Source organism: Ursus arctos, unplaced genomic scaffold, assembly GCF_023065955.2.
Source record: "Ursus arctos isolate Adak ecotype North America unplaced genomic scaffold, UrsArc2.0 scaffold_3, whole genome shotgun sequence".
NCBI lineage: Eukaryota > Metazoa > Chordata > Mammalia > Carnivora > Ursidae > Ursus > Ursus arctos.
The window spans coordinates 29,194,738-29,220,357 of NW_026622985.1; the positions used below are offsets into that span (position 1 = coordinate 29,194,738).

The 25,620-nt window shown below is 44.1% G+C and overlaps 1 protein-coding gene across 5 annotated transcripts in view; it reads right to left on the reverse strand.

The window, feature by feature from the left end:
- ABCB4 (ATP binding cassette subfamily B member 4) overlaps positions 1-25,620 on the reverse strand; it is a 61,563-nt gene that overhangs the window by 531 nt on the left and 35,412 nt on the right. For 4 of the 5 annotated variants that reach the window (XM_044386216.3, XM_026504806.4, XM_048213079.2 and 1 more), the window contains 12 exons: positions 23,654-23,830; positions 21,099-21,245; positions 19,351-19,455; positions 17,804-17,881; positions 16,417-16,500; positions 14,989-15,192; positions 11,298-11,398; positions 9,464-9,604; positions 7,044-7,200; positions 5,384-5,581; positions 3,780-3,986; positions 154-300 (listed from right to left, as the gene is read on the reverse strand). In XM_044386216.3, the coding sequence (XP_044242151.2) occupies positions 154-300; positions 3,780-3,986; positions 5,384-5,581; positions 7,044-7,200; positions 9,464-9,604; positions 11,298-11,398; positions 14,989-15,192; positions 16,417-16,500; positions 17,804-17,881; positions 19,351-19,455; positions 21,099-21,245; positions 23,654-23,830 (1,746 nt within the window). Of the gene's footprint in view, positions 1-153; positions 301-3,779; positions 3,987-5,383; positions 5,582-7,043; positions 7,201-9,463; positions 9,605-11,297; positions 11,399-13,972; positions 14,189-14,988; positions 15,193-16,416; positions 16,501-17,803; positions 17,882-19,350; positions 19,456-21,098; positions 21,246-23,653; positions 23,831-25,620 lie in introns of those variants that run through there. The other variant, XM_044386221.3, reaches the window with a different exon arrangement.

A 25,620-nucleotide genomic window follows, 5' to 3' on the forward strand; every position in this document is an offset into this window, starting at 1 on the left:
ATTTTACAAAATTTGGAAAATACTGGAAGGATTAAAAAAATTTTTTACTTTAAAATATAACCAGTGAAGTTCTATTTACTTTTTTCATGGTTGATAGTACCAAAAAAACTTTTATCTTACAAATTAAATGGAATGTGAGCAGAGAGGCCCTACCTTTTCACTTTCAGTATCCAGAGCTGATGTAGCTTCATCCAACAACAGGATTTGAGGTTGTCTGATGAGGGCTCGAGCAATAGCAATCCTCTGTTTTTGACCTCCTGAGAGCTGAGTTCCCTTATCTCCCACTCTTGTTTCATATTTCTGCAGGTTAGACGTAATTTTTGGGGTTAGGACTTGATTAACTTTAATGGTATACTGCATAAACTTGTACTTAATATAGGACAGTTGTACTTACAGCAACTTTTGTTTATAAATGTCTTAACAGCTGCATAATCCATTTAATATTTTTTCCACTTAAGAGAATATTCATTTTCAGAATCCAACCAGAGAACTAGTTACTTTAGTTCTTCGTGGTCTTCTGCAACAGAAACTGGAGCACTGAATTCCCCAATTCCTACCATTCTCATAATGCCAATTGATGTTATGTGTTTGGAGTCCTAAAAAGATTATTTAATGTGTGGGCGCCTGGGTGGCTCAGTCATTAAGCGTCTGCCTTTGGCTGGGGGCGTGATCCCAGTGTTTCAGGATCGAGTCCCACATCGGGCTCCTCTGCTGGGAGCCTGCTTCTTCCTCTCCCCTGCTGTGTTCCCTCTCTCGCTATCTGTCTCTGTTAAATAAATAAAATCTTTAAAAAAAAAAATTTAATGTGAAGTATTCATATGACCCACATGGAGCCTAGTTTATTCTCTTACACCAAAAACTGTGAGAAATACAAAAACTCCTACCGTGAAGGAATTTGTAATGCAAGGAGAAAAACCGGATGTATAGCATTCGGTATAAGGTCTAGTATGTACTGAATAAGAGGTATATTCAACATGCTATGAAAGATCAGAAGAAATGAATAGAAAATATGGAGATAAGGTAGGAACAGAAAGGAGAGATGCATGAAGGGAAGCTGGATCTGAGAAAGAACATTCTAGGCTGAAAAAGCGTAGAATGAATAAAGAGCCAAAAAAGTACTACAAGGCTTATGCAGTAAAGTGAATTAATTTAAGTCCAGTATCAGCAAAGTGTTTCTATTAATCAAATCCTATCCTTGATTGACCTCAGTGACTACCTGTTAAGGGTGAGTAAGGCTAAGTAAGGCTAACCAAATTGGCGGGTTTAAGTGTGATTGCTAATTACAGCAGAATATAAAAGTACTTAAGATTTATTTCAGTTTAGTTCAGTAGAACCTTAGAAGCTAGATAAATAGCAGAAGATCGATGATCCCTGCCATCGCTTTTAGTGACTTCAAATCATCTTTGCAGGAGTACTCACCTTTACCAATTACTGAAGAAAATTGTTTCACTGAACTTTTCCTTATTTTTCAAATACATATTGACTTCACTGCACTTTGGCTTCAGACATAGCAGCTCTAACAAGCTAACAAGGGAGAGTTGGGGGACCATAGAAACTGGAGAGTAAATGTTGTTTCCAAAGGAATACAATGGAACATGACCCATAAACCTTATATTCAAAAATGAACTTAGAATGGATCGTGGACTAAAATGTAAAATCATAAAACCATAAGGGGAAAAAAATGGGGAAATTCTTTAGGACCTAGAAGGCCCAGGCTAGGCAAAGAGTTCTTATACCAAAAGCACAATCTGTAAAAGGAAAAATCGTTATACTGGACGTTATGAAAATTAAAAAGTTGGTTCTGCATATGACCCTACTAAAGGATGAAAAAAGCTATCGACTGGGACAAAGTATTTGCATATTATATATCTGACATAGGACTGATACATATCAATCTCTCTCAAAACTCAAGAAAGAAAACTAGAAAATGGGCAAAAAACAAGGTATTTCACCAAAAAGGAAATATAGATGGCAACTATATAAACAGATGTCCAGGAGCTCCTGGGTGGCTCAGTCAGTTAAGCATCTGACTCCTGATTTCAGCTTAGATCATGATCTCAGGGACGTGAGATCAAGCCCTGCCTCAGACTCTGTGCTGGACATGGGCCCTACTTAAGATTCTCCCTACCTCTCCCCGCTCTCTCTAATAAAATAAAATCAACATCATTTGCCATTAGGAAATCCACCACAATGAGCTTTACTGCACATCTGTCAGAATTACAAAAGCAAATGCTGGCAAAGAGGCAGAGAAAGTGTTAACTGTACTTTGGCATAAGAGAATAAGGTAAGATGGCAGAGCTACTTGGGAAACGAGGTTGGCAGTGTCTTAGAAAACTTGAAATTACCATATGGCCCACCAATTGAACTTTTGGGCATTTATCCCAGAGAAATAAGAACTCAGGTTCATATTAAAACCTGTACACAAATATTTACAGCAGCTTTACTTTTAAAACTAGAAACAACCTAGACACACTTCAACAGGTGAATGGTTAACCAAACTGTGGCAAAATCCGTATCATGCAGTCCTAATCATCCCACTAAAAAGAATGCCGCTAAAGAAGTAAAGAATGAACTACAGATACAAGAACTTCAGGGAATTACGCTGAGTGGAAAAAGTTAACCTCCAAAGGGTATATACTGTATGTGTGCTTAATGATTCTTAAAGTAGAAAATTACTGAAATGGAGAACAGTTAGTGGTTGCCAGAGGTTGGGTGGTGTGAGGACAAAAAGAAAGGGTGTGTGTGTGTGTGACTCTAACAAGGCAACATGAGGGACTGGAGTGGTGGTGGAAATGTTCTGTATTTTTTTTAATAAGAATTATGTTTATTTACAATGAGCTTGGTAAATGCTAAGTAAATTCCATCTCATGATAAGCTCATAGTCTAACCCAAAGAACAACCTTGGGTAGAGGACCTGACTGGAGTTATTTTTATATTGCCTTGGAGAAACACAATACAACCTTGGGGGTATTAATCAGAGTGTTCTGAGTTCCATGAAGGCAGCAGTGGTCTCTCACCATTGTTTACACCAGTATGCCCCGTCTCCCAAAATGCGGCCTGGCACTGAGTCAGCACTCAGAATATATTTGTGTACTGGATGCATGATTTAATTTTACTTTTGCACTGCTAATCCTACTTAAAGTCTCATTTTTATTAAGAGACATACAAGGAAATGTTCTATATCTTGAGTGGTGGTGGGTATGTGAGTGCACACATGCAATAACACTGCACAGAACTAAACACTCATGCAGGTGGTTGCAAGCAAAACCGGAAGTCTGAATCTTAGCAGTGGATCAGATCAACGTCGGTATCCTGGTGGGGATATTGTATTACAGTTTGGCGAGATGTCACTGGAGGAAACTAGGTAAAGCGTACATAAAATCTCTGTTCCTTATAACCGCATGTGAATGTATATACAATCTCAAAATAAAAATAATTAAGAATGCAAGCACCATAAAAGATAAATCAAACATGACTGCTATCTGAATGCAGCCCACAACCACCAATTTGCAACCAGAGATATTGTACCTACAATTAATACCCTTCATTTGCCTCTCACTACATTTATAAGATGTTGACATGATGCCTGATGCTCTCCTTTGCCACTAAGGAAACTTGGTATCATGCAGTTCAGCGCATTGTTCAAGGTCCTAGTGCTACTACAGAGACAAGTTTTCTTACAAGATTTTGTTGGTGTATAACTTCAGGACCTGTTTTGAGGATGAAAACAGTTTGTAGTTGATTGTGATTTCATCCCAAGAAATTACCAGTTAACTTACATAAGGTAAGGTCTCGATGAAAGGATGGATGTTGGCTGCTTTGGCTGCCTTCACAATTTCATCCTGGGGCACGATCCGGCTGTTGTCTCCGTAAGCAATGTTCTCAGCAATGCTGCAGTCGAATAGGACGGGCTCCTGGGACACAATGCCCAGGTGGGCTCGGAGCCACTGGATGTTAAGTTTCTTTGCTTCTTGACCATCTAGGAGCTGAAAACCAAAGTCCACAAACTATAAGAAGGGCTTAAAAAGAAGAAGAAAACCTAATTCGTAAATTAACAGATTAACCATTTGGAGCATGGTGACATCTGGGCATCATTGGTTTAGGAAAGACCAAGGCTCACAGTCTCTAAGCACTTAGAGTTGGAGGCCAAAAAAAAAAAAAAAAGGATTTTTATGGTGATTAGGCCATCCTTTCTTCATCTCACTGGTGAAATGATAGGATAGGCCATTTGGCCCTGTCTTTCCACATTCCTCTTCGTCCTTCTGTGCCCCGCTCCAGGCAAGTAGACCATCCTGCTTCTAAGGAGTCTGCAGTTAGGGGTCCTACTCACATCTGCTCTTCCCAGAATGACTCCAACCTTTCAGCTTGACTTTAATCCCCTCCTCCAGGCAGCCAGAACAAAAAGCTCATTAGTATGGCCCCAGATGCTCAGAGTAGGTTACTTCCTGTCCTACCTCTACCACTCTTCCCCCGAGAAATACCAGCCTTAAACTTCTCCCATTTCTCTTTTTGACAGCACTGAGGACAAGAGTTCAATGCAAAGTGAACAAGCTCAAAGAACAGTGGAGTCTTGTGATATGTCAACTGAGAATGCAGCTTTCTTCTGGGTGGAGGAACAGAAACACGTTCAATTAGTCATGATTTCTCAGTAAAGAAAGAAATTCTACCATAGTATTAGCACATCGTGTTGTCAAGCCGGTTGCCTGTATTAATCCCTTCAGAGTAGTTTTAATAGTGGAAGCATAAGCTTTCCTAACTAAAAGAGCTAACTATACAAGGTTTAACACTTTGGTGACCATCTAAATGGGGATGGACTGGTCAGTGGGTGCCAGTCCAAGGTGATGGGAGGTGCAGGCATTATCAGTAAAGTTCACTCACGGCAGAGAGCCAGGACCTAGGTGCTAGAAAGTCACTGATGAAAGCTAAGTATGAAAGGGCTGGAGATGAGGCTCAAAGTCAAAGAGCCTTGAGTTCAGTGTTCAAAAGAGAAGGCAGAAGGAGGCAGGAGGCAGTAAGAAGGTGCTAGCCTGTCTTGCTTGTCTGCCTAGAATTCTGGCCAGAGTCTGTGGCTCACCTTTACAAACCAGGAAGTGAATATTGACTTAGGAGGACCGGGCTGGCTCAGTCGGCCCAGAGCGGGGCAGAGGTTAGCTGCACATTCAGCATTTTCTGAACTATACTGAACTCCAGGTGTTCTACCCTGTTGTCCCCATATATTTGCCTGAGAATGGGTACCAGTTTGGGTTTTTTAGAATGTGGTTATTGCATCAGCCAGGATTATAGGCCTTTATTTGTCCAGGTTTTTTCCTCTTATAAGAATATTCGTTTATCAGCCACTCGAAATAAAACCTTAAATCAGGTTACTAACTTAAAGTGTGCTCACCACTGTTCCAGCCACTGGGTCGTAGAACCGCTCAAGGAGCTGGACCACCGTGCTCTTCCCACAGCCGCTGCTGCCCACCAGCGCCAGCGTCTGGCCCTTCTTCACCTCGAGGCTCAGCCCCTGAAGCACGGGGATGTCTGGTCGAGTGGGATAGTTGAACACGACTTCATTAAATGTCACATTTCCTTCAAATTTATCCTAAAAAATAAATTTAATGTTACTATTACAATTAGTCTGATAATTACTGGAATAAGTATTTCACAGAAACTTTACCTGTTGGAGAGGAACATAAAATTCACATTTAGTCCGAGTGTCGGCACCAGTTACTACTGAAAGCAAGCTGTCGTTACAGAAAATGAAGATAGGAGATGGGGATAAAAGACCAAAGTCACGGAGAGTTGTTATCTAAACTCAGTTTCTGGTTCTTTTAGACAAATACTTAGATTTCCCAAGTGATGGTTCTGAGGCTAGAGCGAAGCCAGTGGCCAAAGGCGCAAAGGCTTGGGAATTTGGTGCAGCGTCTAGCTGAGGTCTCAGTGGACAGCCCTTATCTCAAACCCTGGCTGCCTTTTTAGCTCATTCATGGGGCACAGGAATTTTCTCAGCACACGAAAATCCATGATAAAGTCCCAGAAAAACTGTCTATGCGTCCTGCTGCTCGTGCACTCCTATGTGCAGCAGCTGGTGTCATACAAAGAACACTCAGATCTAAATCTGTGTTAACTCTGGAGATAGTGTAGGATTATTGCTCTGAATGTGAATAAAGTAGCCTTCTTCCCACTTGTAACTCAGTCATTACAAAATGTGATTAAAGCCGCACTGCCATTCACCTTCACCTACAGAGTTACACACGTATACCTTCCTGCAGAAATAATTAACATTTTTCATGGAAATTACTCCATTCTAGTACATCTGCAGTACAACTTTTCTCTCAAGTTTATTAATATGGGGGCGCCTGGGTGGCTCAGTTGGTTAAGTATCTTCCCTCAGCTCTGGTCGTGCTCCCAGGTTCCTGGCATAGAGCCCCTCGCCAGGCTGTCTGCTCAGAGAGGAGTCTGCTTCTTGCTCTGCCTGCCGCTCCCCCTGCTTGTGCTCTGTCAAATAAAATCTTAAAAAAAAATAAAGTTTACTATGATTTTCATTCAATAGAGGAGGTTTTAGTTTTAAATTAAAAAAAAAAGTTTATTAAGTTTTATGCCAACGTGGAGCTTGAACTCATGACCCCAAGATCAGGAGTCACATGTTCCACTGACTGAGCCGGCCACGCACCCCTTTCTTTACTTTTTGATGTGCTCAACTTCAGAAGCCTTGAAATCCCCTATGAAATTCTATTCATTATTTTAAGGATTTTATTTATTTATTTGACAGAGAGAAAGCACAAGCTTTCTTTCCCTGCTGAGCAGGGAGCCTGACTCTGGGCTTGATCCTGCGCCTCCAGGATCATGACCTGAACCGAAGAAAGATGCGTAACCCACGAAAGCACCCAGGTGCCCCCCCCCATGAAACTTCAAAATGTTGAGAATGTTGGCCTGTAAATGTCCCAGAGTAAGCTCAATATGGGTCAGCATAATCAGGACAGGTTTCCTGTGCTGATCATCTAGCAGATAGCAAGCCTTTAGGAAACATTAACCCAGCATTCAGCAGGCAGCAGAGAACTCACAGGCCTCAGGCCTTCTTCACTGTAGCTGTCGATCAGAGGTTGTCTTTCAAGCAGCATGAACAGGTGGGCTGCGGACAGCTTGGCTTTCGCGTAGTCTGGAGCAAAGGAACTGGCGTGTCCTAGAGCCACTGCACCAAACACGATTGCCGAGAACACCCTGGGCAGAAGTAGGGGAATGAGAAGCTTAGCTTGTGATTAGCTCTGTGATGTTTCAAAGTCTAAAGACCTACCGCTCACCAGTGTCGATGTTCTCTCCTCCTGCAGGCGCCCCCTCCACCGACCCCCTGCCTAAACCACTACACACATTTCCGTGAAATTCCATTAACCAAGGAAATCTAGAGGGGAGGCCAGAGGTCTGTAACTTTCCACCGTTCTTCTCTTTCGGGAAGTGGCTTCTAACCGACTCTGACTCGTGACCTCCGGTAATTTTAGTGACTAGTTCCATCCTTTCTGGACATGAGAGCATTGGAGCACCGAGTGCTGGAGGGGCTTCGTCAGCATCGGACAAGGGGTGACGGTTCCTACTCAGTGGCTGGACCTGCTGCCTGTTCGTAGTTTCTCCGGTGCGACCGCACACTCAGTACTGCTCCGCACTTAACACTGCAGCTAAAGAAACTGTATTAGGGAAAACAAGCCTTTACTACAACTCAGTTTTCTCTTATAACTAAGGGAACTATTGGCACTACCCTGAGAAAAACAATTGTCCTCAGCTAAAGTTCTGTTTTCCAGTGATATGCTCTTTGAAGAATGGAAATAGATGATAATGTCTTTTAGGAAGGGCTTAGGATTCTGAGATCTCCATCTCCAGGAGGCTATTTACTCTTGACACCTGAGCTCCCTGAGAATGAGGGGAGGGGAGGAATTTTTTATCCATTAATACTGGAGAACTTAAAAAAAATGTTTCATTTCCCAAACTTCTAAGCCGAAGATATTAAAATGTGTTTTAAGTACAGGGGCAGGAATGGTGGGTATAGTAAGGCTCCCCCTTAAATACTTGGTTAAGGTTGGTTACCAAAAATTAATAAAATAGCGATAAACAGCCCACATGTTGCTGCCTTTCTTATATAGCCTATAATTGAGCTTTAACATAAAAGATTAAAAAGTTGTCTTCCAGTTATCCAGAATTTAATTCTTTAATGGTAGAAACAAAACGAAAGAGGCAGGGCCCATTTCCTCAGTCATGTTCTTCTAGACAACCGAGTGCTCTAAGTTACAATCCCCAGAGTTATGTCCCCAGGGATACTGCCATGCAGCCTCCAAAACCACTTTCTGCTCCCTGTCCACCTGCATCTTGTTACCATCCCACTCCCTGCCTAAGAGGCTGACCTTCACGGACTGCATCAAAAAGTTTTTCCTTGTCCCCTGGCTTCTCATGGGGTGTGGCAATGACAGGCACTAGCAGGAGGTGAGGGCATTTGTTTTGTTGGCTTCTTTCTTGTTAGATTGTGTGGTTGGTGTGGCTCCGAGGACCACAGAAGCCCCCTATGCTGGGTTCTGAAAATCCTTGCATCCTCTTGCCCTTCAGGCTGAGGGTCTTAGTGGCTCGTAGCTGGGAACTGCTGGGTAGTTGGCAGCTCTCCCGGGGGCTGCTTACCTTAACACTTCTCACACCTTTGTAAACAGACCTTTTAGCACTCGCCCTAGATACCCCATCCCAAGGGGCATTTGTGTCCTGCTGGGATCCTGAATGATATAAAGATTATATATACTTTTTTCGTAGTTATTTTGATTTTGGATGAAAACACTTTCCTTGTCCTCCCCCTGTTCGGAAAAGAGGCTGTCTACTACTACTTTAAAATCATCCCACCAGAGCAGAAATATGCCAAGTGATCTTAAAAAGAATGGCTTCCCTTTGGCAAGACAAGAACACAACCTAATTGAATGTCGTTAGCATATTTTGAAAAGAGGAATGCCTCGATTAGAAAGACTGCTGGTTAGCCTTGGAAACCAAGAAAAAAGGAGACGCTACAAGACCAAACAGGGTCATCTCAGGCCCAGTCAGGGGAAGAGGCCTTTGCCAGATTTCAGTCATGCATTCCCATCCCTTTATCAGTGCCATCTTGTGGTCGCAGATCAACAGCGAGCTATTTAAGCCTCTGGTTTGAGTCCTTGGTAACCAGCAGTTTTCACTTTAGGACTTATTTCTGCCTACACTGTACAATGGGAAAGTTTGCTGTCCTCCTGACTGGAGTTCTGTGTATTACTACAGTTCTGGTTTATGATTTTTATGAACTTGGTTAATTTTAGTCCATTTGGATGATTCAGCTGTACTTGGAGTATTATTAAAATCCGATTTCTACGGTAGATTCAACTCTGACCTCATTTTAGAACAAGTGAGGGCTTTTTTTGCCCTACTCTCAAATTTTGCATAGACCTCCTAAAACCATATAGAATAATCTTTTATTTTTAAAGTTACTTACAGAATAACATCTCTAAAGCGCATATGTCCATTCACAATGAGATAGGCGCCAAATCGAAAACAACCGGCATAGGAAAAATACATAAATGCTTGTGAAATACTAAAAGTAATTCCATAGATGTGTGCCTTCCGCACAGAATTCCTGCAAGGCAAATTAGTATATTCATTCGTTCTGTTAGTTTGACTACATGACAACTTCTCTATGGATCAGTTTTCTGATTTGTGTCACGGGGATAACCAATATGATGCAGAATGGAGAATTAAACAATATAAATGTCTAGCATAGTACCTCATACTGATTTTTCAACTGATAGTTGCTATTATTACATGTTAATAACTAGTCAATCAGAAATTCAACCCCTTGGGGCGCCTGGGTGGCACAGCGGTTAAGTGTCTGCCTTCGGCTCAGGGCGTGATCCCGGCGTTATGGGATCGAGCCCCACATCAGGCTCCTCCGCTATGAGCCTGCTTCTTCCTCTCCCACTCCCCCTGCTTGTGTTCCCTCTCTCGCTGGCTGTCTCTATCTCTGTCAAATAAATAAAAAAATAAAATCTTTAAAAAAAAAAAAAAAAGAAATTCAACCCCTATGATATAAACACGACTGTTCAATCAAAAACACGGAGGATGTCGAAGTGAGGTTTGACGTTTGAATTGTCTGAGTGCGACTTCTTCAGTATTGTCTTGTCTTCTGTGACTGTTCTCTCATGTCACAGTTCATGTTCCAGATTCGGAAAAGCAGGGTCGCTGAGGTTTATACACACACACGTCCGTTCTTCCCTGAGCTAGGCCCACAGTCCCAACACGGTTTGGGCCGCACTATTATTTCTAATCAGCCCACGTGCTACCCTGTTAGCACAGCTACCTTATTATACTTTGTGTTCTACACCCTTCAGGAGAACAGTGGCTTACTTACTCCCGGTGTGGAAGGAAGGCATTCGGAAAGATTTTGGGAAAATTCAAACTATCACTGATTTGGATATTTTAACTTACATGCTATGAGCGTGGTCCTACATTACTTAAAATTACTTAATTTGCGGTGCTCTTCCATCTTTAAATTATAATCAAATTAAAAATTAGCTCTTCCTTCATTCCCTTGAAGTTCCAATTAACCATAAGTCTTAGGTAACGGCACATATATATTCACATGTAACGTGTCTATTTACATCAAATGGAGAGAAAAACGTACTTTCATGAAGTATATATAACGAAGGAGATGGAATACAATGAAAACCTCACTTTTCCCTTCTCAGATCTGTAAGCATTCAAGCGGCGCTTCTAGTCTGCAAAGTTGTATTCTAAGTCGTGTTTAATTTTGTTAACGTTAAAATACATTCATTTATAAAAACAGGTCCTGGCTGGAAACAAGTAGCCAGTCATGCCCCTGGGAGTTTCTGAAATATGTGTGGGTTTCACGAGTAGCCTGGATCTGGTCCTCATCCAGCGAACAAATGGAATACTCTAGCCAAATACTAAGTCTCATCTTTAGTTCAGTCTACACAATTCCAAGGAAATCGGAGTTTGAAGAATTCCCTGGAATACTTCACCGTCGCCTGGAGAGGTGGTTGACGCTGCCCGCAATGGGGCGCACACACCGGTGCGCTCCTCTGTTCCGTGGTCGGTCTCCCGACACCCCTCTGTTCTTTTCACAAGAGATGTAAAAATCCAATCCTATAGCCCAGGGGCATCAAAAAGCTACTTATTTTCAGTGAGCTGTTGAAAAAATGTCATCCTTAAAGTCATACTTTTTTTTTTTTGAGAAGTTTTATCTTTTGGGAATAATTATTAAGCCTTAGGAAAGCACTGGGTTCTTAGTAACAATCACTAATGTTCATTACCTGTAAGCTCCGTATAATTTTTCAACATACATCGATTCAAATTTTCTTTCCTGGGTTAAGGACACAACTGTCCTAATATTTTCTATTGCTTCCGTTGCGATCTGTAACGTAGAACAGATCTTGATTAGAAGTGGGGCTTTTACTCCTGGATAATGAAAATTAGAAACTTGAGGGCTCTGTTGGAGAAATCCTGCAGGTTATGTTGAAAGGTTTTTAATTCCTTCAATTTTGAAAGCAAGGGCATTCAAGATGTGTTCTTCAAGACGAGCTCTATAGCAGAACTACCCATCTCAAAAGCAAATCTCGTTTACCAAATACAGTGGGTGAGTCTTCCTATGCCTGGGGAGACTTACAAGCTGAGGCCAAGCATGGTAGTCTGGACACCAGAAACCCGATTTTATTCCCAGCCCTGCCACCACTTACTTGACTGGCTTTTGTCACAGCCTTTGGTGGCTCTGCTTTCTTTACAGGGTAGGGTCCAACAAGAGGGCATTAGGCTCTGTGACCTCTAAGGGCCCACCGGAGGTGCACTGGCACATTTCCTCCATGCACATATCCCTCCTTAGAGACACCAGCCAGTCACAGCTGGGATGAAGATCCCAGCTATAAGCAACACAACCCTGCCTTCGGGCCCCGCGTAAACCAGGGATGGACCCCGGACTCCTCTGTTTCCTGGACTTGGAGGCCACTGCTTGAACGGAGAGGTGGTGTGGATTCCGAGAGGAAGGTCTCCGTTTGGGGAGCCACACTGGGTATGTGGAGGCAGCTGGTCTGAATCCTCAGGTGAGGAACGGAACGAAGGTGTAGAGAGACTCCAACACAGAGGAGCGTGTGGCTGAGAGCCTCTAACTTTACGGGAATATTCTCCATCTGTACTCCCTGCAGTTCTGTGCGCCCTTACCTCAAATCCCTTTTTACTCAAAGCAGCCAGAGCAGTTTTCTGACTCTTCCAGCCAAACCGCCCTGGACTAATGTTAACGGTCTGTGCCTCAGCTATGAAGTTTAAAGCCTGGTTCTGCAGCTGACTTATCTAAATCCATAAACACAAACAGCATCAGATTTTAGTTTTGTTTTTGTTTTCTCAGCTTTAAGAACTTTCACCTCCGTTCTCAGCTTCTGTAACCAGAGGAAGGCAAGATATTTGATACCTCAGGCTGAATAACCTCTCTTTAGTTAGAAATGAAAACTAACAGCGATGACAGCCAGACTGGAGCACACTGTGAGTGGTCAGTCTGTGCCGGGTGGTACTCTGCTTTACGGACAGGCTCCCACTTAGCCTCACACAGCCCCGTGAGGTCAGTGTTATCCTCCTGTCACAGCTGAAGGAGCTGAGACACCGAGAAGTCAAATGACTTGCCTCAAGCCCTAGAGTTAATAAGTTGGCAAGGATTCCGTATCAGGCTAGGTGATGCCGAGTCCGTGTTCTTAACCCATTATGCTTTTCTGCTTCCCCGACTTTGTAACATATACAGGGAGTAGCTCGTTGTTAACGACTTCACACTTAACGCGTGATTTCCTGGCCATGGATTAATTGCTCTGAGGCCTAGTCCTGGTTCGGCAAGCTGTAATCTCAGTTGAGTCAGGGCCTAAGTCAAGAGGGTTAAATGCAGACTCTCCCTACCTCCTTACCAGCCAAGGAGTCAACACCCTCATTGCTGAGCCCTTTCTGAAAAAGGGAACGTATCCCAAATCCGGATGTACTTTAACCATGATTTATCTGCACCCAGGTTAGTAAGAGCTTTTCTTTTTGAAAACAAAAACAAAAAAACATATGACAGTGATGGGGGTGAGGAAATTCCAGGACCTTCTTTCTAATCTTAATTCTGTGTTATATCAAGAGTTGTCTGAATAAACAAAATTGAATTATGACTGATTGCTAACAATTAACATCTAAAATTTCTGATCTCTCACACTGTATTTTAAAAAAATCTTATTAGATTTAAGTGGCTATTAAAAATAATTTTGTTTGAGTTATTCTCTGATTCCTAGAATGAGAGTATTAGCTGGAAGGAACATGGGATAGTATCTGATACAGTTTCCCATTTCATCCAAGTGTGAAGGGAGGACCAGAGAAGTTGGGGATCTTCTTCAATATCCCACATGGTGACTAACAAGCCCAAGACTAATAACCCGAGGGGCTATGTTTCATTTGCCGTAAGCTCATTACGAACTGCCCTACTCCTGCCCAAATTCTGATACCTTTCAGTGTTAGTAGTCATTTTTAATAGAGTTAAGCTCTAATCTTAACCAGAGTCAAGATTTTTCTTTTCATGTAATTGGTCTAAGAAAACGTGATCTTCATTCTATCTACTGACAGTTCTCTCTTCTGAAATGAGGAAGAACCAGGTTTCAGGGAGAAAGGAAATAAAAACCACAGTGGTTTTTCAGCAGTTAGTTGTGCCAAATGGAAGACCAGGAAACGATGCCCTCAAGTACACACGGCCAGCAGCCAGGAGGGTCTTCCAACTGTGAGAACACCCAGGGCTCCTTAAGTCCCGGACTCATGAAGTAGCCTACAGACCCCGGGCTCCAGGGGAGGATGTGGGGTGCACAGCAGGCGCGAGCGTTCTGATGCAGACCCGGGGCGGGGGGGGCACCAACACGGCACCGCGGCTGATGTGGGTTAGGAGACCAGGGGAAATGGCGTCACTGGACATAACTGGCTCAGTGCAAACCTGCTTGGATGGATTTTTCATCTCATTCCTGACAGGACACACATCTGGATCAAGTCACCGAACCTCGGAATGCTTTCTTCCTTGTGAGGGGGCCCTCCTACCTGCCCCACCTCACAGAACCATAGCGAAGGCCAGTTGCCGTAACGTGCGAAAGGGCTTTGTCACGTGTGGTGCTGCAGAAACTCTATCACAATTTATATCTGTCTGCTTCATCTCCTAATGTGTCAATAAAGGATAATATTGGCACAAGTAAGTACAAATGTCCCTGGCTGTAGTTTAAATATTTAAATGCATATACATGTAAATAAAACATTTCTATCTACCTTTAGATACATTTCAGTACATATGAAGAGACTACTGAGTAAAGAGCTTTGAAATTAAACCAGAACTTGAATCCCTGCCATGTCTTTCCCTAGTTTCTCAAGTTCCTCATTTACAAAATTGGGATAACAGTAGTAGCTGCCTGACGAGATTACTGTGAGAGTGTGAAGAGGTCGTGCGTGTATTTCACACAATCATGGGCCCCGGTAAGGCTCAAGTAAATGGCTGCCCAACTGCCACCACGGTTAGAGCCACCCACCGAAGCATTTACTGCCATCTGGCGGCGACCCCTCACTGTAGCCATCACAGCCAAGAAGGAGAAAGCATGATCTCCCAAGTACCAGCAATTCAACAATTCACTTATATTCTCTGCCCTAAGGACTCCATGTAACACAGGGGGGACATTTCTCTCCACAATGTCACTGGGTTATTAGTCCAAAGTAAAATGGACTTTGGATATTCAGAAATTATTTAAAAAATTATAAAAACTACACATAAAGTGCTTTTTGACAGGCTAAGAGCCCTGCATTAATTATCCCATTGTCAAGTTACAGGCATCATTAGTACAGTAAATGTTCTGTGAGGCGTTGACAGTTATCGGCTGTAGGGAGCGCAAACATGCATTTTGGACTAAATCAACTAAAACACATGTCTAAAAACACTACTTACACTCACTGAAGCCTTATTTGACCCACCTTTCCAGCAGTTTCCAGTTCTTTTTTATCTCTTTTGGCATTTCCGGCCAACATTTTCATTTCAACAATTCCTGATACAGCAATGATGGGAACAACTGATAACAGCAGTAGGGTCAATTGCCAACCGTAGATAAAGGATATGATAATACCAGTTCCGAGGTTAGCTGTATTCTGTGCAATTAATGCCAGCCTCATCCCAGTGGCCTGCGAGAGCAGAAGCAGAGAGGGGGCTGTGTTTCACGTCGCAAATGCATAAGCAGCAGTCTGAGCCTTCCCGGTGAGGAGGAGGAGAGGGCTGTGGGCCTGGCTGACATTTGCTCCCTTTCCTTGCCATCAACCCAAGACGCCCATGCCTCACTCATGAGGCACTGCAGGTTTTTCTTTGCTCGTGCCCTGCGGTTCTCATTCCTGGCCTGCCCACGCCAATTAAGCCTTTTTACAAAAGCAGGTCATCCGCAGCGCTGCTCTGAGGAGAGGATGTGGGGCACAGGTACTCTGGCACAAAGGCAACATGTAAAGAGAAGACTAACCCTAGTATACTCTGGCCATGTTAAGAACCCTTTGCTGCCCATGTATAAGAGGGAAATTTACACACTGCTACAAAGTGTATCTATCTATCCTGAGAGACCAGCCACCACCAAGCATACATGGAGCTGAATAACTGTTTGTAGGGCTCAGAAAAGGAGGGGGCGCCGGTGCACTGGACACTGCCGGTGACTCTCCTACCGCTTCTGCTTCTGGCTTGGGTGGAAGCCGGAAGCTTCAAAGTCACAGCCCTCAGCTCCAACGGCAGGGGGGACCTCAACCAAGGACAGCGTGGCTGTCCCCAGAGACAGTAATCTGCCAAGGCTTGGGCAGATGACCCAAGTTAGCCAAAAACTTAGATTTACGGGAAGGTGGTGGTTTGGTGGCTGATGTATGGGTGGGGGCTGAAAAGCCACTCAGTGCCACACACACACACACACACACAGGAAACTTGTGTCCTTCATGACATTTTTGAGGCAATGAATCAATCTACCTTGAAGTCCAACCTTCCTCTTGATTGTTTAGGCCAGTTTGAGTTGTTTCTGTCATTTCCAGCTGAAAGCGGCTTAGCTGTTGCAGCCATGCCATATGTTAATTCAAAACCACATTGAAGGGGCGCCTGGGGGCTCAGTTGGTTAAAGCATCTGACTCTTGATTTTGGCTAAGGTCACAATCTCAGGGTTGTGGGATCAAGCCTGAGCCCCAGGGCTGGAGGGCTCGAGCTCAGCGGGGGTCTGTTTGTCCCTCTCCCTCTGCTCCTCCCCTCGCACCCCTGTGCCCCCACCCCGCTTACTCTCACTGTCTCTCAAATGGATAAATAAAATCTTCAAAAAAAAAAAAAAAAAAGGAAAAAGAAGAAAGGAAAGAAACACATTAAAGAAAAACAGAATAAAGTCTACATACTCCTTGGACCTGGGAGGCATCCGTTGCAAGCCTTGTAGAAAGCGCACCAGTACTGTTTTTATGATCATCAAACCAGCTCATGTCCTGTGGCACAAAACACACCTTTAAATGAGTTCGAAATTAAAACAAGCAAAGAAAAGTAGATAAAACCTCCACAACCTTCAGTGCTGGAAATAACCACACCTCACCTGGCCCTGGAGTTAGGGGAGAGGGGACATGCAGTGCAGAGCCCCAGTCCCTGCCACGAGCAGGAATCCTTGGGGTCCACTAGGACCCCAGCTCCAGGCTGCTCTGCTGTGGCCAGGACAGCATGGCTGATCTGGGGGCCGGGGGTGGGGTAGGGCTTCTCTAGATTGCATCCGTGCTCCTTGCCAGCCGCACCTGAGGTGGAGGGCACAGGTGGGCATTCCATCACCCAATCCTTGCATGGCACACTATGGACACTTCCTCCCTGATGGGGTGGTGTCCCTCATAAAGGGGCTGGAGTTGTGCTCAACACAACTCTTGAAAATTCTAGGCATGAGAAAATCAGCCCTGGTTTCCCACCGTGTTTTGTTTTTCTAAGCAAGAATTGAAAAGGTGTATGTTAGAAACAATTAACTACAGGCCACTCATCCACAGCATCTTTTAGTTTCATAGAAAATAATTTTCCCTACATAGCAACACTTAAAAGATACTGGAAAAAAAGTTTGTAAACTCAGACCCACCCAAAATAGGATACCTGCTGTGGGCTCTTTTGTGAACAGGAATCTAATCAATTCCTGTCAAGTGCATGGATAATATTCTGGCCCTCTCTTAAGCCTCCTCTATAAAAACAGGGAATTGAAATTTGCACATTTTCCCACATGTCCCTCACTAGACTGTGGACTTCTCAAGAGGGTAGAAAATGCATTTTATAGTCCCAGGTACCGGCACACTGGTACACAGCTGGGAACAATGGAATGAGTAAACGACGGAATTAATAAGAAAACTGAGCTCAAGTTAAGACAGAATGAAAACTCAGTTACCAACATTTGGGAAAATTGTTATCATAGTCAATCATGAATATTACCCACCACCTTTTCCTTTGTTTAAATACATCCCGGAGTTTCAAATGCCTTGCTAAGACCTGCATAGAAGCCAGAGAAGGGCCACAGGTCCTTGAAATGAGAGTACGCATGTGGATAGAAACAGTGGCTAAAGAAGCCCAAAAAGCTACCTAAATTCAGCCTACTCCCATGAAATCCTTGAGAAGTCTGGCTGAAGACCAGGACAGCTTGCAGGGCCCTGGCTGGTCCCTGCAGGAATGCATGGGTGGGGCAGGCAGGCACAGACATGAACTACAGACGCCCAGAACAACAGAAACAGGCTGCGTGCGAAACAAATCCGAACCAGTGTGCACACCTACCTGTCTTAGCATTGCTCTAAACGCCAACGACCGAAGCCTGGTGGTGAGGATCTCACCAGCTTTCCCAAACGTGAAGCCCTGGTTGAGGGGGGAGGAAAAAAAAGAGAAAAAGAAAAAAGGCTATTGTCCCTTTTTGATCATCAGTATTCTGACCCCAGTGGGTATATTCACATCGATTTTTACATTACTTACATATTCATCCACTATTCAGATAACGGAAGTCTATGACCAAACACTAACTCAAAGTCCCAACTTCAAATTCCTGTACTACCCAATCACCAGCATGCAGAAAGAATCCTAACACCAAAACCTTACAAATGTCCAGTTCTGGGTTCTGAAACATTCTAAATACGTTTCCCTCTCCAAACTTTCAAGGACAACATCTCAGTAAGAACAATACCATATATAATTACAACACTCGGCATGTTCCTGACACTTTAAACAGTTGAAAACAGAAGTAGCAGGTCTGTGCAGGAATACATTTCGGTTCCTAGGGTGGAGGGTGGAGTGTGGGAGGGTGGAGGGGAGGAGGGGGGAGGGCAGAGGGGAGGAGGGGGGAGGGCAGAGGGGAAGAGGGGGGAGGGCAGAGGGGAGGAGGGTGGGAGAGTGGAGGGCGGAGGGCAGAGGGGAGGAGGATGTCTGCCGCATCAAGTTCCAAGTGAGTTTGCTGGTTCTCCTTCTCGGCTCCACCTACTCTCCTACTGGGGAACAATTAGACTATTCTTCCTCCCCAAGCATCCCTGCCAGAAAAATGTCCCTCTTCCTGAGCTATACCATGTCCACAGCTGGGCCTGCTTCCAGGGCCCCCGATGGCTGGGAGCCTCCAGGCAACACTGAGCGTTCATGTAGGCGTGGAGAGTGTGCTCTGGGGAGGACCCGTCAGGAGTCTTTAGGAAGCCAGGAGGATGGGTGCTCAGTACCCGGGGAGGCATCAGCCCCAGGTGTCCGAGACTGGCCTGACGACTCTGGTCTCCTCCTTCCTTGGCCGGCACATCACTCACGGCCAGTGTGGGCCTTGCAGTGCTATGCATCATCCCACTACGTCACAGCCTCCAAAACACATTTCTAAAACCAGCTCCACTCCCAAATACACCAAGACCTAGGGCTGGACTGGAGCACTGACTCGCTACCAGTAAGGCAATGCTTTCTGAGGAAGATGCTTGCCTCGCTTTACCATGGGTTCGACGACGACAGAAGATGAGCGTGCTGGACAGGACCAAGAAAGCTCGTTCTGACTTCGTCGACTGTGTTAGAAAGGCCTGCGTGGTGCCGAGTTACAGAGACAGAAGAAATGTACTAAGAGTCTAGGTAGAAGAGGACAAGCAGAGCGGGGCTGACGAGCTCACTCTGGCCAGGGCCACGGTGTCTGAACGCAGTAGCACACGTGTTCCTTCACAGCGCTCGTCGCAAGGAGGAAGAGCTCCATTAGGTTTTGATTAACTGATAATTAACATGTGTTAATAGGTAATGAAAATCTAGCTGATGGATAAAGTATGTTCTCTAACGGCATGGAGACGTGATGAGAAGATGAAATCACAGGTACTTACCTGAAGGAAGAAGGTAAAAAAGGAAATAATTCCCAGGCCTAAAAAAAGCAATGAGAACATGTTGCATTTCTGCTGCTTTATTTCATCATCCCCTGGTCCAAAAACCTGCAAAAGAACATTTAAAATGCCCACTTGGATTACATGATCCTCTTCACTCTTCCCATAAATGATGGCTTAAGCATCACAGTTGAAACACTAGGCTTTGAACATATAGATATTTTATAATTAAAAAAAAAAAACAACCCATAACAAAAAAATTTACCATCGTGACCACTTTTAAGGACCCAGTGCAGCAGATGAAGCTCATTCACAGTGTGGTGCAACCGTTGCCACTACCCGCATCCAGAACTTTCGCATCATGTCACTCTGGAACTCTGCACCTGATCAACAGTCACTCTCCCCATCCCCACTCCCCAGCCCTCTGGGAACCACTATTTCTCCTTCCTGTGGCCACGGATTTGAGGCATGTGTGGCTAGTAACGTGGGGTGAAGCACCGCGTGTGGAGCGTGCGTGGCTGCACTTGTGGCGTCTGTTCCTCTTCCCCAGCACTCACTGTTCCCTCTGCCCCAGCCCTGCACCCCTCCCTCCACAGCGGCTCCCGACCACCCAACCTGAAACAGCACCTCCAGCTTCCCCGTTGCCAGGTCCTGCCTTTCCAACACTTGCTATCCCGTGACATGGTGGGTATTAGTTTCTTGTGTGCTCTGTGTCTGTCCCAGTAGAAAGTAACTGTTTTGAGGGCAGGACTTGCTTTATCTTCTGCCCTATTTCCAGGGCCTAGTGCAGCATCTGACACAAAGCAGAGGCCCCCAGATATAAATACAGTCCACACAGCTCTTGAATGGCAAGAGAGCCAGGAATTGCTTTATAATTTTAAAACACCTGGAGGGTCCTTTCTAATTTGTTAACTTTTTGGCTTGTGCTCTTAATTGTAGACCAATGTCTTCCACGCGTACAATAAACTTGTAACAATGATGGTGAATAATTCATCTTAACAAGAAAGTCTCTCCAATAATGTCAGAGGTTGACCAAGACTACACGATATAAATGGTGGGTCTTATAGAGCCTTGGCTATTCCTGATTGAGGTCCTATAAATATCCCCCACCGAAGTTAACAACTGGATAGTCTGAGTCTTCTAGGTCTCAGACTCCCCAGGCCTTGGAAGGATTGCTCAAACGACGACATGCTCGTGGTTGCTTTTTGAATACTGACTTCAAAGCAGACACTCTGAAATGCCTCACCTTAGAGTTCTCTTTATAATCTTTTTCCATCCTCAGCCATCCTGTGAGGTATGTTTATTTTGGAGATGAAGGAACTGAGGCATGAGAAGGGACAGCCTCTAGCCCACGTCTGCCCAGCTGGGAAGTGGCGGCCGGCCTGTGCCAGAGTGCCCGGCCTCTCAGAGGCTGTGACATGAGCCCTTCCTTCCTTCACCCCCGTACCCCCCAGCCATGCTCTCCACAAGTGGGATGCCGATGACTGCCTGACCCCAGTTTCACCCCAATGCAGAGACATAATTAAATGCCTCCATCAGTGATTTTTTTTTTCCTTATAATATCATTAATATCCTACTTTGGAATGGTTGGAAGGCTACTTTTTCTTTTGCCTCACAGCGTTCCTCACAAGGGAATTAAAAACTTTGGCGTACTTTCATTTGAGGCTGCTTTACTCCAAAATGGAGCCAGTGGTGAGGCCAGCACGAGAACGGATTAAAGTCAAGCTCCTCCGTGATGTTTGCAAACTTACCGCTATCATTTCTGAGAATATGATTGAAAACGCTGGCTGAAGCGCGCCGTTGGCAATGGCGCACACCGTGCCGACCACAAAGTACGGCCATTCTGTCTTGTTCAATTTCAAGACCTTCAGAAAAGACACTGATGGCACATTTTCATCCTAGAACACACAGACACAAACGCACACAAATATAGATATATCAGGACCAACTGGTGAGGACACAACCATTACCAGAGTGTGTAGACAAAGACAGCACTGCCCTCAAGGAGCCTGCAGATGAGGCGCAGAGAATGACCCATCTAGGCCCAACTACCTAAGGGTGAGACAGTCTGTTATAAAATCCTAACAATGGGCACTAATTGCACGGCGTAAGCTGAGTGAGAGTTGTTCACCCGAGAAGCAGTCTCCGTGGTGTCATCAGCCCGTCTCTCTTCCAGCCTCAGCAGAGGGAGGTGAGGCAGGACCCAGGCACAAAAGGCTCTGGCATTCAGGCCCCGACTCTACTCAGGGATGATGGTGGGGTCAAATGAGACAATACCCATGAATAGATGGATAAACGTTCTTACAAATGTGGGATACCATTATTAACCTGAGAACACGGGCCTGCTCCCCTCACCCCCAGCATCCTGGCCAGTACTGCCTTTTTCTGGGACATGTCCCAACTCACAAAGCCGACTTGATTATGCCCATTTTCTTTTATCACTGTTCCTTGCAGGCTTCTCCTATTTCAAAGCTTAGCTTGTTTTGTGATTTTTTTTCCTTCTGTATTTACACGCCTCCTTTTCTAATATGCGAGTTTTGTTTTTAAAGGTGAAGACTATATGTCTTTATATCCCTAGAAACTATCCCAATACCTGGCACATACCAGATTCTCAGCAAATGACAAACTCAAGGTCTTCTCAAACACGAAGGATTTAGGTCACCTAAACTACCTCTATAGTCAGAATATTCTCCTTTAGAATTAAACTATATACAAAAGGTGCCTAGGGAATCCCATAGCTTTATGGTCAGAGATCATGTTTTGGTCTCTACAAAACAGAGAACATGGGGGTAGGTTCTTTCGGCTCTCTTTTTTCAAGCCAGTCTCTTTCTCGTCTTGTCTCTTCCCCGTCTTTCATTTCATTTCATTTCCCTCCCTAGTTAGCATTACCTTTAAGTCCCAGTCTCCAGCCTGATAAATGACCCTTTTCCTTGGCCTGCTGTCTTCAACACACACAAACAGGTCTCCCCAGGTCCCTCTCATCGCAATTCCTCCCTTTCCTTGGGTACACTGTCGAACCCTCTCTGATGGTACTTGGGACAATCTGTTGATTGTGGCATTTTCTGCCTCCCCCTCTTCTCTGTGCAATTCTCAGAGAAGTTCTCCTCTGAAATACCAGACTCTAAAGACTCAGCAGCATGGCTCTGAAGATAAATGAGAAAATAAAAAGCGGATGCTTCCATAGCCACAAGAGGGGTGGGTGGGAATTGTTTATCTTACTTAAGATAAAGCAACTTCATGATGGTGTAATTGTTATTCTTCTTTCCATAAATATACCAAGATTAAGACTGCTAAGAGAGCCCTTAGAATTTCGGCAGTTAATAATATTGTGGGCAGAGAAAAACAGAAGCAATGAACTCTAGGTAGGATTAGTTTCTTCAGGCCAACACAGGAATAAAAATAAACCACCTTTATCAAGTAACATCCAAATGTATTTTCAAACAACTTCTTGAAGAAAATACCTTTTCTTAGAATGGATTCCCTCACAATTATAAAAGTTTCTGTTAACTTGACTTAATGATATCACAAGTCTTCAATTTTGCTATTTCTGGACATTCTCCCCTTGTTAGTAAGAGAATTCCAATCTAATTCAGAGCAGCAATGCATAGAGGAAAAAGATTAAGTTTTTTACCCTCCCTTGTAGGTAGGTATGGCCGTGGGATTAAGTTATGGCCAATGACAGATAAGTAAAAGTAATGTCTGGACTTCTGGAAAATCCTTTGTTTCTTCCTGCTGCTTGGACTGTGATTGTTATGGCTGGAGCTTCAAGAGCCCTTTTAGATGTGTGAGGATGGAAGTCACACTCAAGTACAGTGAAGATCAGGATGAAAGGAGCCTGAATCCAAGGGGACTGCGGAACCACTACCACGCTAGGCTTGGGCTTCTTACCAGGAAGGGTTTTTTTAGGTGAAAGAGAAATGAAAACTTTTAATTTGTTTAAACCGATGTTATTCTGGTTTTTCAGCATAGACCATCAGAGATAATCCTTCCTAATAGAAGACAAATATCAGGGCCGTTTACTTTAGCTTTATCTCTGAATCTCGAAGACGAATGGAGTATTTACTTTTAAGCATCTAAACACAAAGGCTACGTTTCTGGATCTATTTTTTCCCTCCTACTGGAAATCCACTTTTTATTGGAATTGATTTTAATCCATTGTCAAATGCATTTAGAAGTAGATATTTCCTTTTTTCCAGGAAGGGTATCATTCAGAGTAGGAATCATCTGCGCTTGCAATATATTTGCAAGGGCAAGAATTTCAACAGCAAAACTCCACCATAAAAGATTTAAGTGAAAAACAACTTACAAGTTCTTCAGTTTCCACATCAAGGCCTTTCTGATACTTCCGTGAATTCCTAAGGCTTTTATGAGTAGAATTCCTAAATATGTGAGATTTCCAGCCATTTGGAGCCATATCTGCAGCAGCCTTTTCATTATTTAGTTCAAGGTCAAATTCTCCTGATTGGATCTGATTTCCTGAGGTCTGAAAGAAGAAAAAATGTTAAGTTCTGTGTGTCCAGGTGGATATAACCTCCAAGTTGATACCCATAAAGCCATTTTGACTATTACATGTGCCACACTTGTCGATTCCCTAACAGCTTCTCAATCAAGATTAGCTCGAAGACTGTAAAGAAGTCTTTCAACACAGAGAAGTTATGTTGAAGTTTAAAAAGGATGAAAAGGTTAAATTCCATTTGAATAATATAAAAGTTGGAGAACAAAAGTGTTTCTTAAAAATTAAAAGGCCAATTTTCCAGCATCCAGCAGCTACATCGAAGTTTTCTCTGCACGGGGGAACGAAGAGAACGTCATGACCACCACCAGAAGGAAGAAGAATAAAGACAAGTATTGCCAAGAGCTCGTTTTTAAAGCTACAAACAAGGAAAAGCTGGGCAGTCCCCATGGGAGGCAATTAAACTGTTTTCCTTGACTGGCCAAGAGCATTCATTTTCTGCCTTGTATCCCGCTCAGACTCACCTCACCCCAGGTGACCCCACCTGCAGGCTAAGCCTCACTGCCTGCACTGGGATCAGTTCTCTCCTTAAAGGGGCAAGGGGAAGGATAATTTTCTGACCTCTGCTTCAATGCCTGGTGAGGAACGTCAAGGTAACCTTGCTGGAGTCTAACTTTGAGTCTAAACCTCTTCATGGTTTCTCCAGGACCTGAGTTAGTGTCGTACTGTCACGTTCTTGCTCCTCGTCTTCAGGTCCTGTCCTCAAACCCAGTCCTGTGACTAGTGCCTTACCAACCCTGCGGTAGCTTCTCTAGAGCTCTGTGTATTATCCGATCCTAGCTTTCCAGCTGTGCTTTCAATACCCGACGAAACATCACCCATGTGCCTTGATCCACACTGCAGTGATGTGTTCTGCCGGCAGACCTCCTTGCTTGCTTGTAACTGGAACCATCGTATACCATCTCCCAAAGCAAACCAACCTAAAGCCTTAGTCTTCTAACTGATGTCTGCACCCTCCCTTCCATCCATTCCCACACCACTACCAGACTCATTTTCCTCAAGGGCAGTTCTGCTCAAATTATGTCCCAGCTCAAAAACCTTCCACAGGTCCCCACCGCACGGTCAAGCCTGGGTCCCCCAAATTCTAGCTCATGGCAAGTCAAACTGGGCCCCTCGTATGAATGCCTTTTCTTTTCCTCCTTTTGTCATCTTCTCCATGCTAATCAAAGGGTCTATCTCAACAGAGTTCTCCCAATTAGCCCACTCTGATTTTAGCCTTCTGTGACCAATGAACAATCCCTCACTCTCTCCCATAATATTGTTTTCTGTGCCTTACCAAAAGCCCTCATTTGGTAGGTGCTGAGGTCACTGAGCTCCAAAGTCAAGATGGCCACTTTTACCAGGTGATGAAAAGTATTTATTTAAAACCAATAGCCCTTATTTCTTACACCTGAATATACCTCAGCTGGCTCAAATAATTATAAAAAGTACAACAAATGTTGAAAGAAAATATGGGTGAATATCCTTTTTAAGAACAACTCCAAATCCTGAACACATGAAGGGAAAAAATGATAATATAATTACATACGATTTTAAAGCTTTTTGTATGGTAGCCAAACAAACCACAAAGCGAAATTAAAAGAATAAAGTGGGGGGCACCTGGGTGGCTCAGCCAGTTAAGTGTCTGACTTGATTTCCACTCAGGTCATGATCTCAGTGGGACAGTTTGTGACAGGTTCCAAGCTCAGTGGGGAGTGTGCCTGAGAGTCTCTCTCTCCCCCTTTTCCTGCCCCTCACCCTCGCATGCACATGTTCTCCCC